Source organism: Ambystoma mexicanum, chromosome 4p, assembly GCF_040938575.1.
Source record: "Ambystoma mexicanum isolate Mex_15411 chromosome 4p, UKY_AmexF1_1, whole genome shotgun sequence".
Taxonomy (NCBI): Eukaryota; Metazoa; Chordata; class Amphibia; order Caudata; family Ambystomatidae; genus Ambystoma; species Ambystoma mexicanum.
Genome location: NC_090927.1, coordinates 1,111,502,277 through 1,111,515,584, shown reverse-complemented (window position 1 = coordinate 1,111,515,584; position 13,308 = coordinate 1,111,502,277). Strand labels below are relative to the sequence as shown.

Sequence of the window (13,308 nt, the reverse complement as noted above, 5' to 3'; positions counted from 1 at the left end):
ATCTGCTCGAGCTCAGGGCAGTGGGCCTGGCCCTCAAGGTGTTTTTGCCCCTCAGGGACAAGTCGGTTGTGGTCAGCACAGACAATTTTACTATGTTTTACCTGAACAAGCAGAACCACCACCCCCTTCCACTCCCCTCCTCTGTATGGAGGCAGTATCGATCTGGGAATGGTTCGCGACAGAGGGAGTTTGGATTTCATTAGTCTACCTCCCGGGGGACAGCAATGCAGAAGCGTACTAGCTGAGCGGTCTGGGTTTCAACACCTGTGAGTGGGAGTTGCACACAGACTCCTTGTTGCCCCTGTTCCAGTGTTTTGGGGGGGGGTGGAGGGGAGGGTCGTGGATCTGGATTTGTTTGCATCGCCTCTGAATTCCAAGTGCCCCCAGTTTGCTTCATGGGCTCAACGAGTTGGGGGTCTCTCGGAGATGCCTTCCAGATCTGTTGGAGCGGCCGCAGGTGTTATGCGTTCCCACCCACCGATCCGCTCCTACAGACCCTCCGCAAGTTTTGGGCTTTGCGTGGGATGCAGCCTCACACTGATTGCCCCCCACTGGCCTTCAAGACCGGGTTTTTCATATATGCTGCAGTTGTGCTCCCAGGGTCCCGTCCAGCTTCTGATCTCCAGCAGGGGATTCCTGACGCAGCAGGGTGGGGCAGTTGAACATCCGGACCCGGCCAAGCTGCCGCTGGCAGCCTGGTTCCTGATCAGCTGAGGCTTCAGCATGTTCAATTTTCGGATTACAACTGGGACCTCATTCAGCAGGCCCTCCACTCGGTCCCAGTATAAGAGTAAATGGACTAGGTTCGGCCATTAGTCTAGTGACAAGGGTCTGGAACCTGTCGCCTGTCCCCTGGATGGCGTACTGGCTTTTTCAGCACACCTGGCTCGTTCTGGATTTCAGGTGGATACATGCCGCACTTATCTGGCAGCCATTGGTGCTTACAAGAAATCCCCTTGGCATGTGTTTTCTGCGACCAACCCGGTGGTTAAGGCCCACTTTAAGGGGCTGTCTAGGCTTTTTTTCGCTAGTGCATAGGCTACACCCAGTCTGGGAACTCCAATATGGTTGTTGCAGCTTTGCAGTGCAAGCTGTTTGAGCTGTTGGCCTCTGTGGACATCCGCTTGGTGATAGTAAAGACAGGTGGCACTAAAGACAGTTTTAATGATGGCGCTCACATCTGAACGAAGGCTTAGTGAGCTGCAGGCATTGTCCTCATGTGAACCCTTCACCACGTTTTACAACGACAAGGTCCTCTTCCGCACTCGCCCAAACTTGTTGCCCAAGGTGGACTCTACATCAACCTGAATCAAGAGATCTGCCTGCCAGTGTTCTTCCCGAACCCGCAGTCGGAGGCTGAGTGTGCCCTGCATTCCTTGAACCTCAAGAGGGTCTTCAAGTTTTATGTCTCTCAGACGAAATCCTTCCGAAAGTCTGAGACATGGGCTCCTGCACCGTCTCTCAGGCTTCCAAGTGTCCATCGCCCGTTGGATGGTTCAGCCCATCTCTAGGCATACACGGCCATCGGCAAACCTGTTCCTGAGGGGCGTCAGAACCAAGGCCACGGCCGTTGTATTTCATAAACCTGCTTCTTGAGATGTCATTGGCAAGTAATCATTACTCACTGGACACCATCTCCAGGCACGATGCAGAGTTTGGTCAGGCGATAATGAAGAACCTTTTTACTTTGTCCTAGATATGCGCCAGGTTAACACAGCTCCACCCTATGTTCTTGTTTGGTGGAATCGCCCACCAGAATGGAGGAAAGGGGACGGGACATATGAGTAATTAAAGTTACTCACCGTACGAATAGAGTACTCATAGTCCCCTTTCTTCCATACGTCCCACCCGCCTTCCCCGCTGGTATGCCAAGGGTTAACGTGTACTTAAAGTAGCCAGCTATCCAAGTGTCTGTGTTCAAATGGGACTGAGGTGAGGCGCTGGAAGGCGGGGCCTCGGCGGGGCCTTCCCACAGCGAAGGCCGCGCCATAGCGCACGATCCTAAATGTAAAGGGGAAACTCAGTTTCTCGCTGCAAAAGGTTCTGGTACCGTCCCCAGGTTGGGGGCAACCCACAAGGATGGAGGAAAGGGGACTATGTACTATGAGTACTCTAGTAGGAAATTGTAGCATGTCATGATCACTTCACTCCTTGGCTAAATAATATAGCTGTTTTATGCCAAATAGTCAGGACAGAATGAGCCATTCTGCCCAGGTGGGTTTTTTATACATAAACCTCCACAATGGATTAAACTCGAATATGGGCATGCACAGATTCCAGTACCCCAAATTCATGACTTTGTATGATTAGTACTTCACCCTTTTTATCTCCATGCCTCCTTCCTCATCCCTTTTTCTAGTTCTGATGGGAATTTCTGTGCTCTGTTTCTGGTTCTTTGTCGCTCATATGTACTAATATGGTACGTACCTGTCGTTTTCACCTCTACAGCAGCCGTACAGCTTGTTTTTTCATCCTTGCATTTTACTAAACTTCTCTCTTCTGCATTACTGCTCAGCTCTCCTATTGGTCTCCTCACTCTTCAACGTGCTTCTCTTCACTCAATTTATTTTTTAACCAATCTGTTTATTATTTTAACAGAGTATACAGTACATAACACATAACAAGTTACAGTTTGCGCAAGGTGTATTTAAGTTCATGCATATTAATTGTGGTGACACGATGGCGTCGCATTCCGAGGCGTCTGTAATATGCGTATGTGGTGGGGGGGTTGTTGGAGATCTGGCTTCCTCTTATTCCCACTGTCTAAACCCGGTCTTCCCATTTCCCCCAGATCCTCGTGAATTTCCCGGGATATCCTCTAGCTCTGTAGACCCTTCTTTCCAAGGCCATGCAGCAATCCATTTCTGCCAACCACTGGTTTAGACTTGGCCATTCGGCTGAGCCCCAGGAAGCTGCAATCAGTCTTTTGACCAGACCCAGGGCTACTGCCACAAAGGTCTTCTCGTGTTTATTGAGGTCTGTGTCCTCCCATATTCCCAGTATTGCCAGTTTCAGCTCCAGGGGGATCGGGGCTCTCATTATAGTAGACAGCTTCCCCGTACATTTGGCCCAGAAGGTCCAGATTTGTGGGTATTCCCATAGTGTGTGGTAAAAGGTACCTCTGTCCCTTCCGCATCTGAGACAGGCATCATTGTCACTCCGACCCCATCTGGTGATCATTGTGCGGGTCATACCCAATGGAGGATTTTAAATTGTATCAGCTGCAACCGTGCTGCTATCCCCACCTCCCTCGGGAACATTAGCGCCTCTATCCACTCCTCCGGCTCCATCCGACCCAAGTCTTGTTCCCATTTCCTCTGCAGGTTTATAAGTTCTGAAGCCCCAAATGCCACGAGAACCTGATATAAGGTGGATGTAATGTTGGTTGGGATGTTTGTAGTAAATAAGTTTGCCTCGAGCAGGGAGCTGTTTGGAATATCATCTGGGGTGGGGAATTGGGCTGCAATAGCATGGGATATTTGTCTGTGTCTGAACCCCTCACCTATTACCAGGCCGTATTCCAGCTGTAAATCCCCAAACGACCGGGGTCTCCCGTCCTTTATGATATCTGCCAGTGTGTCAATCCCACCCGCCGCCTAGCTCTCCAGGTACCCCACCTCCAGTATTTCCCCTAAGAGTACATTCTACCATATGGGTTGCACCAGGGTCAAATGGCGGCCCCACCCTATGGGTCCAGGTAGCGTGTCAAGGTATCGTTTCCCTCCGTAGAGGGCTTGCCTGGGTATCCTACCTCTCAATCTTCTTGGCTCTTCAGCAATGAGCGGAAGAGTTTGGTCCCCGTGTAGCCAGTCGTTCACAGACCCCAGCTCAGCTGTCCAATAGTATCTGCGCAGGTTGGGTAAGCCGATTCTCCCCCCCCCCCCCCTCACATGGATCGTTGTAATGTCTTCATTGCCAGCCGTGGTTGCTCCCCCCCCCCTCCCCACAGGAGTCCCCTCAAGGATCAGTCCATGTCAGTAAAGATCTTCTTTGGGATTGGGAGCGGGGCGTTCTGCGGAACGTATAGAAATCTGGACAGGGATAGCATCTTAAACAGGGCATCCTTGCCCAGTAGGGTCAGTGGGAGAGATTGCCAGTGTATGGTGTATGATGCAAACTTTTTAATCACAGGGGTCAGATTGAGCGGGTTGTGGGCTTAAGTGGATTGGCAAGTATTTAAAGTCTGTTGCGGCCACTGTGTATGGGCACTCCCGGGGGGAGGCATGTCGTCTCACCCTGTATTGGGAGTAGGATGGATTTTTGCCTGTTTTTTTCGAGCCCAGAGAATTGCTGTCATTCCTGTAGTATTCCCATCACTACTGGGCATGGGTTCTTGGGATTGCTCATATATATTAAGAGGTCGTCCGCATAGAGCGATACTCTATCTTCTCCCCCCACAGGCATTTAAATCCCACCCAGTTTGGGCTTTCATTGAGCTGTATTTATTGCTAGGGGTTCTATCGCAAGAACAACAAGCAGAGGCGAGAAGGGGCATCCCTGCCGTGTGCCTCTTCCAAGTGTGAAGGTCCGAGACGTGACACCGCTGCTACGGGGGAGGTATACAATAGCCGGACCCAATCTTCACTCCATTTTTTTTTTTCATTGAAATTTTTATTGGCATTTATAAACAAGTTAACAAACCAACCCTCACCCCCCAACTCCTCCCCACCCTCTCCCAAACAACCCCCTCAATCCATTTTTAATTTTGCTCTTTGTATTCTTTTCTGCCTCACACCTCCCTTCATTCCTCTCTTCGATCCGTCTGCTGTTTTTTCTTTGACTCCATTACTTTTCGATTTCCTCGGTATTGTTTTCAAATGCACTCATGGCCTGGCTTCTCAGTATCTTGCTTGTTTGGTCTCATTTCTTTCTACATTCATCTCTGGCCTCTTAGTTCGCAAGTACAAATCTTACTCACTGTTCCCAAATCTCCACTGAATGCATCTCTGAATGCATCTCGTTGCTTTTTCTTTTTCGCTGCTGGCACCTAAGCATTGGAATGCTCGCCCACTTGACATTCACACTTTCTCCTTTTGCTATCTTTCGTCCTCGCCTTGAATCTTTTCTTCTATCATCTGCTTTCTAATCTCTAATCCCCATAATGTTATCCTCATTGTCATTATATTCAATTTATTGTACCTCTTCTTATGTACAGTGCTTTGGCGAAAGCACTACATAAATAACAAAGTACAAAAAAATACTTTTTTAAAATTGTATTGTATTTTCAATACCCATTCCAGGGGAAAAGTTATTTTTTATAAAGTCTTTATACAATTGTAATTTAAAAATTATCTTTTAGTTGACATGCCAATCTGTAATGCATACTCATTTTTATGCAAATAAGTGCAATTGTTTACCAGAATTAACAATGTGTTCATATTTCTTGTTTAGGTGTTAATGGATATGTTTCATCAAGACGAAGAAGACCTTAGTATGTTAGCTTTAAATGATGAAGAACCATCTACTTTGGGAGAACAGACCTATTACGATATGGTTAAGTCTTTTATGGCTGAAGTGCGACAATATATAAGGGAACTCAATCTGATTATCAAGGTTTTTAGAGAACCATTTGTCTCCAACTCAAAGTTATTTTCAGCTCATGTAAGTATCTCTCATTTCCAACCTATTCATTTGCAGGATTCCAATGTAGCCTACTCTAGCAGTGTATTTATTTTGTTGAATATTCTGATCTGCTTCTTCAAAGTAAATCAAGGCTTTGAGCATTAATTTTATTTGATAACATATAGTTTACAGCTTACGTGCTGTTGAAAGCAAATTGCTGATTACAAGGTTTAGAAAAACACTCCATTTCCAGAGGCATTTACTGCTGCCAACTCCAACTATTTGGTAGACCTAATGCTGTCTGTTTCTAACCTACAATGGTTTTGCGCTCCTGTTTGTTATGGTACAACTTCAGATGTCCGCACTGGTCTATGCGCTCTGCGATAGAAAAGAACAGGATTGAATCTGGTTTCACTGCCACCTTCCATGTCCTAGGCACCTAAAACATTTTTATTGGCATTTAGAATACGAACAACAGTCCCTTTTACCCCTAACCAACTCCCCCATACCCTTGCACACCCCCAACCCACGCTCCCTCCCGGGCAGCATACCTCAAAAGGCTTACCATATCCTAGCACCCAAGTTCGACCCACCCATGTTACGCATATCTCCCACCCCATCTACCCATGTGCCACCCGCAAGATCAATCAGCACTTTGGCCCATCTCTGGAATATGAATGCACCAACGTCTGGGACTCATTAAATACCTCCAAGTGAAGGCCCATGGCTGAATGCGATCTGCTTAGTCCAACGACTTCCAATGGTGATTGCTGCGACACATTGTGCAATTCAGAGACTTGACCGGACGTACCCCCACGTCACCTCTGCAGCCAAGCCCCACTCAGTCCCACTGCAAGCTCTCTTAGCCTTTGTTCAGTGTATCTGCAGACCATAATCTATCATTGTGCATGGTCCCAGTCAGCGGGTGGTCAGTGATCAAGGCTGTGCATGACTATGCTCTCACCCGTGAGCCGAGCTATATTAAGTGCCCCTTTTACGCCCAACCCTCACATCCCACACTTATCCCCACTAGCCGCCCACCCTGTCTGTAACGTCCACAGATGGGGCGCACTCACGAAGGGCGTACGTTTGACAGTGGAATCATTATTTGCACCAAAGCGTCCCAGGCCTCAACATCTCTGCGCCCTTCACTCATCCTGCTGTACCTCGCTCTATGCCAAAAAGCTGACTAAGCCAAGGCCCACCTCTCCAGGTCTGCCCACCAAACCTCTATCCTGTGGCCCCCAGCCAGCCGTCGTGCAATGTCAATACTCTGCTTAGCCAATACACAGATAAGATCCTTTATACATGTAATGTGTGCCACCTTGTCATTCACCCCCCAGCGAGAATCTACCAATGGCTGGCCAGGACCAAAACATGTGAAAAAAATCGGCTTCCTCGTGTTTGCAACTCAGGCACTCAAGCTTTCCTACTCCCTCAAATTTGGATATCCTGTGTGGGGTCATATAGGCCCTATGCATAAAGAACAGTTGGATAAGTTTGAATCTGGAGTTCCTGGAAACCCTCTTGATATTCCCCAGCACGCTAGCCCATTTAGCTTTAGTAAATGATCTAACCAGGTCCCCGTCCCACCGTGTGCATGCTCCCAGTGTCTTCTCCCCATTCCAATTAAGACGTAATTTGTACAACCGAGAGATTGTATATCCTTCCTCAGCTATATCATACATAGACTCCAGTGCTAGATCTCCCTCGGCGCCCACCGGAAAATCTGGCCTAGTCTCAATGTTCCTGACTAAACTCTGGTACATTAAAAACTGGCCCGCATGTATGCCTGAGCATTGTCTTACACTTGCGAAATCCATCAACCTCCCTTCCTCCAACAGGTCTCCTAGCATGACCAAACCGTGGTCCTTCCTGATCCTAGATTCTGACCCTCCTCCACCCTCACAACCCGCTGCTGCTATCGCCACCAACAGAATATTAGGGGAATAAGGACATGGGCAACCCAATCTCCTCCAAACTCTTTGCCAAAGTGTTCGCCCCAACCTAACAAACCAGGGCTCAGGTGAGGGACAGGTGTCCGTGACCCATAGGATCTCCTTCAAGAAGCACTGCTCTAGGGATGGCTGCAGAAGCATCAAGTCCAGCATTGCCTCATCTGCCAACCAATTCACCTTGAACTGCAGCTGACCAGCCAGATGGTACAATTCAAAATGGGGCAGTCTTATTCTACCCCCGTCGAAGTCCCTCTGCAAGGTCTCAAGAACAATCCTGCTTCTCATTCCCCCCGCACAAAAATCATGGACAGCGTCCTCTAGGAGCCGCAATCTAGAGATGACTTACCCGCTTAAGTACCGGCACAATCAGATACTCTCAGACTACCAGGGAGCAAACCATCTGTATATGCTTCTACGAACATCCAGAGAAGTTTAGGCGTCAATGCAACCACATATGTTTTATCAAATTCCCCCAGCAGCCCATCCAGTCCCAAGGTTTTTCCAATATCTGGGAGCGCGGGCCCCACCTCCTAGTCAGTCACTGCGCTTTGTGGGACGATGCTCCTCCAGTAGCCCAGGGCGTCTCACCTCCTCAGGCAGGGCGACCCGTAGTCCAAATGTATATATGTTGTGCAGCCCCGCGTCACCTCGCTCCTCACCATACCCGCTCCCGAGGCTCCTCCACGCCCCCAAGGACGTAGGCCCTCAGCGGTGCGACCTGTTCCCGGGCTGCGACACTGCACGTCCTCTGCCACCACCACGGCCTCTCGCTCAATGATGCGCCGTCTGACGACACTTCCCCAGGATGAGGGCACGTCGGAGCCCTCTGGGCACCGAGCGCCGCAATCGGTATCAGGCAGCTGGCCACTTCTGATGGGCCAAGCGCACGTCTCGCTGCTCGCCGCTACGGTCTGCTGCCCTGGTGAATTCTAGGCAGCCCGCTGAGGGGCCTCTGCTGCCATTTTAGGAGCTGGAGTCGCTCTGGTTCTGTGCTGCCGCTCCCTCCAGCTGCCGTTTCTGATGGCGGTTTCTTTCCGCTTCCCATTCAACTTACTGTCTTTAAACATAGAACAGGCAATTTTAATGCTACTGTTTTCAAGGATCCGGTGGGAATTCTCAAGGAAGGCAGCCTTACTGCATGGCTGCTGGCCACCCCCTAGGCACCCTTAGCACAGTGACTATTGACCTGGTATGGAGAGCAACATACCATCCTCAAATTGATTGCTTTAGGTTGGGGCAGGGGCACAGACCCCTGGCAGGAATGACATGGCCACTTGCAAAGATGGGTGAGATCCACTTAAAAGGGCAAGCCCATGACTAATAACATTTCTACTCTGGGAGCTTGGGCGGTCAACCCAAGGAGACATTAACTCTTGTGGTATTGTGGGGTTTTGTAAGCCCTCTGAATTTTGTGATTTGGTGCACTGCTTCCTCTAGAATATTATGATTGCAGAAGAGTATAGCATAGCAGGCTACCCCTCTGCCTCACGATACCTAGGGCACTTATTTCAGCAGTTTGCCCAGATACTACCTTAAACACTAACGTGTCTATTTCTGGTTTGCCGCCATGCAGCTAGGTAGCCTAGTTATCATTTTGAGACTCTAGCTCCCAGAAGGTCATGTGATCAGATCGTGTGGCTGGAATTTCATTTTAAAGTTGTATTTTTAGCATATCCTACCATTCCATAGGCTCATGTGCAAAGGTTGAGGGTCCTGCCTCAAGAACTAAGCTCTACGGGTCTACCTCACCAAGCACTCTTCCTCCACACATTGACTTTCAGAGATTGACATTCTGCAACCCCTTTGATTCACCCATGGGTGTCCAGCCCAGGTGCAGTGAAGGGCCAAAAGCAGCAAAGCGCAATTACCATCCAATGTGAGTTGTTCTCTGCATTATATAGCCACAGATTGTCTAATGTAAGAAATACCAGTGACATTGTAATCATACTTTGTGATAAATGTACAATATTCTGATCCTAGAAGCACATACAACTTCCTTGAATGCCAGAATAGTGTCCAATTCCATTTTCCTCTGCAGTCCCTGGGTGCATATGGTCAGTTACCTGCTCATGAATGATCAGCGAAAGGGAAGTTGAAGCATCATTTGCCACTTTCTCCAGCAACAGGGACAATTTCATGATGTTATCACAATTTAGCTTAACACCTAATCCTGGCATTCTGTATCCCATGCTATCCATGAACGTTTCCAAGCTAGATTCTCATTTCTTTCTTTGAGGTGGTGTCAGCTTTAGGGAGTGTCTGATAGCTGGCAGAACATATCCCATGTAGGAACTTCTTTTCCAGTCCATAGGTAACCATCTATACCTGTAATCCTGATAATAAATTAGGTTCTATGATAGATAGCATTGCCAAAGTTAACAAATGAGAATCCGTTATCAATGTAGAAAGTAACCTTGTTGTTGGCTTCAGTAGTGCTGGTCGCTAGAGAGTATCTTCATCCGCTAATGCCCATGAACAATGATCCCTGTAGACTGTGTCATACACAGATGGGCTGTCTCTTTTCGTTGATAAGTAAGTTCATAAACTGTTAACTCCTGCAGTACCTCCAGGGACCTCTGAGACTCATGGAGCCAGTAGTCTCAGCCAGTAGACAAAGGTCCTTCACGTCATCAAAAGCGCACATAGCGCGGTGCACACAACAAAAGTGGGCGGAACAGTGGGCGGAACACGCGGAATGGGAACAACGCGTGAAAAAGGTGTAACTGGGGAAGTACTGCAGGGAACTATACGGAACGCCTACATGCACACGAACAACCCGTATTCATGGATTCGAATACGGGAAACCCGCGCACGGCAAAAGACGCGCACAGGCGTCAACGCGTCCGCCACACGAAGGAAGGCGGAAGCGTCCCCGCATACAGTATAAAAGTGCGCGCAAACAACAAACACGTATATACAGCTACAATGAATGCCCCATTTGTCGCATTACTGATCGTGGGACACTGCAGGAGGAGGAGAATAGCCAGGGCACGCATTTTCTCACCACGGACAAGCCTTTTTGGGATGCCTGACGACCAGGTCTACGGCAGGTATAGGTTTCCACCCCATATCATTCTAGACCTGGTCAGGGAGTGAGAAGATGACCTTACATCCCCCACCCTTTGCTCCCAAGCATTGAACCCCTTGGAGAAGGTGCTCAATGGCCTGCATTTTTTGGCCACTGGGTCATTTCAGCGGACCACTGCCATAGTGGGGGGGGGTCTCACAGGCCACGCAGTCACGCTTCCTACACCAGGTCTTGGCAATCATGACAGCGCGCCCCTCAGTCCACAGGCACATATACATGTGAACACCCGCAGAAAGGCAGGCCGTTGTCCTGGATTTTTACAGGGTGGCACACTTCCCCAAAGTGCTCAGTGCCATAGATTGCACCCATGTGGCCCTACGTCCACCTAGGGCCACTGAGCACATCTACCGAAACCGCAAGCACTGGCATTCCATCAACGTACAGGTGGTATGCGATGCAAAGGGAATCATCACCTCTGTCTATGCAAACTACCCTGGCTCCACCCATGACAGTTTCATATACAGAATGTCTGCCCTGAGCCGGGCCCTGGAAGCTGGGCAGCATGGCGACACATGGCTCCTAGGTGAGTACAAATGCTCTTGCGCATGCATGCATGACACACACACACACCCCACCCCCGCCCAACCCACCCCATTAATCACAACCGTTTTCACCTCCCCAGGGGACAGTGCCTACCCTCTGAGCAACCACATGATGACGCCAATCCGGAACCACACCACCCCAGGTAAGATACAACGCGGCCCATATTGCAACTAGGGCCATAGTAGAGCGCACATTCGGAGTGCTCAAGTCACGCTTCCGCTCCCTTGACCGCTCTGGCGGGCAGCTACTCTATGCACCCCCAGTAGTGTGCAGGATCATTGTGGCAGCATGTGTCCTGCACAATGTTGCACCACGGCAGGGCGTACCGGTGGACATGGTGGTGCCCCCACATCCCCAACCACAGGCACAGGCGCTGCCCATTGGAGGGCATAGGGCACATGGCGAGGAAGGCCGGACCCAGCTTGTGGCCACATTTTTCACTTAAACTCCCACCCCTGCGGAGTGCACACAGGCCTGGCGCATACCAGGTGACAATCGATGATGCCAAAGAGACAGTCAACTGTCACAACCTTACCACCCTGAGATTGTTGCCATGGAAGTGCCACATTGTGTGCATCCCTAGCTACTTAAACACAAGCTATCCTGTGTGACCAAAAGGCACACATATGACATGGCATTTGTAACGCGCCTATACACAAGTGTTTCAAGGCGCGTCGAGGCAGGGAGGGGGGAACAAGGGAAGACCGACAACGATCCTACTAGGCCAGGTGTCATTTAGATGGCGCAAGTGCAGGGGTAGGGGGAAGGGAAAAGTGCAAGGGGAAGGGGAGGGGGGAGTGCAGTACAGGGTAAGTAGAATAAAAAATAAATAGGCCAGCTGGTGGCAAGTGCAAAGCTAAGTGCAGACATGTGCTGGGAAGGGGGGGGGGGGCTGTAGGGATACAGAGACAGTCCCGCAGTGCAGGGGTTGCCAGGGAGGCAGTGCAAGTGGAGAGTGGCTGGGCCAGGGACCGAGGACGGTGAGAGTGGCCCAGTTGCAGATTCAGTGCAGTTTCAGTGAAGAAATTAGCAAGGGAGAGAGAAAGCAGAAGCAAAGAGGAAGGTATTGAGGTGCTTCCGGAACCGGAGATGGTTCTCCTCAAGTTTCAGGGAGGCAGGAAGGGCTGTTCCAGAGGGAGGTCCCTGCCGCGGAGAGAGATATACCCCCAGCTTGTTGCTTCGAGAAGCGGCTGACCCTGACATGTAAGGTGTGAATCACACACACCTGCAAAACAGGCCATGACCATCACTGTTATGTCACTCAAACCCTCCCAAACCACAACATGACATGGCAAGCAATAGCCATAAACCAACACAGTACCAATAAGGTACACATTGCCATGTGAAAAATGTAAATTGGCATCAGACAATGATGCCTGACATGGAATCAGGTGAAATGACTGACCAACAACCTCCCACCCAAAATAAGTCATTCCCAAATGCATCACAAAAGCAGTAGCCGCAACATAACAATGAATGCCTGTTACATGCACATTGTGCATTGCAAAATCAACACTGCAGCTTCTGTGTGCTGTGTCCAACTCCTGCAACACACTGCTCAGCGCACAGCACAGTGAACACCCATTGTGTGTGATGCACACCCTGAGCATCACATCTAAGCGACAAACCACATCAAAAAGCAAATTAGGCATGTACAGGATCCATAATTGGTCACAGAATATGTGCTGCAGGGACACAGTGGGCAGCAGAAGGCAAACAGAGTGTACACGTGGATATCGAAAGGTGGTTGTACACGTAGTGCATAATAGTGCGAGTGTGCGGGTCAGTAAGGACATGCACTCAACATATGCCTGTGCAATCAAGTGACCATCAGTGTCCTCTACACATCACATGTGAACATTCACCATGTGTACACCCCAGCATGTCAAACCACAACTATCCCCTCACACCTGAAAGGTAAACCGAACACATGAACATGCATTGATCAGCAGAACACATGTACCTAGAATACCACAATTACAATGTCAGGGTTCCCATCACACTGCAGGGCAAGGCAACTATCAACAACAAAACACCCCCCTCCCTCACAAATGACCACGACCCACTGAACAACTGCACCTGGGTCATGGAGCCTTCAACCCTCAATTTCACCTGGCCACAGGATCACCCTTCCCCTTCGTCACCATCTCCTACCTT

The 13,308-nt window shown here is 49.5% G+C and overlaps 1 protein-coding gene across 1 annotated transcript in view; it reads left to right on the top strand.

Moving 5' to 3' along the window:
- SOS1 (SOS Ras/Rac guanine nucleotide exchange factor 1) overlaps positions 1 to 13,308 on the top strand; it is a 2,649,334-nt gene that overhangs the window by 533,478 nt on the left and 2,102,548 nt on the right. The window contains exon 5 of the mRNA XM_069606702.1: positions 5,392 to 5,601. Coding sequence (XP_069462803.1) covers positions 5,392 to 5,601 — 210 coding nt within the window. The remainder of the gene's footprint in view (positions 1 to 5,391; positions 5,602 to 13,308) is intronic.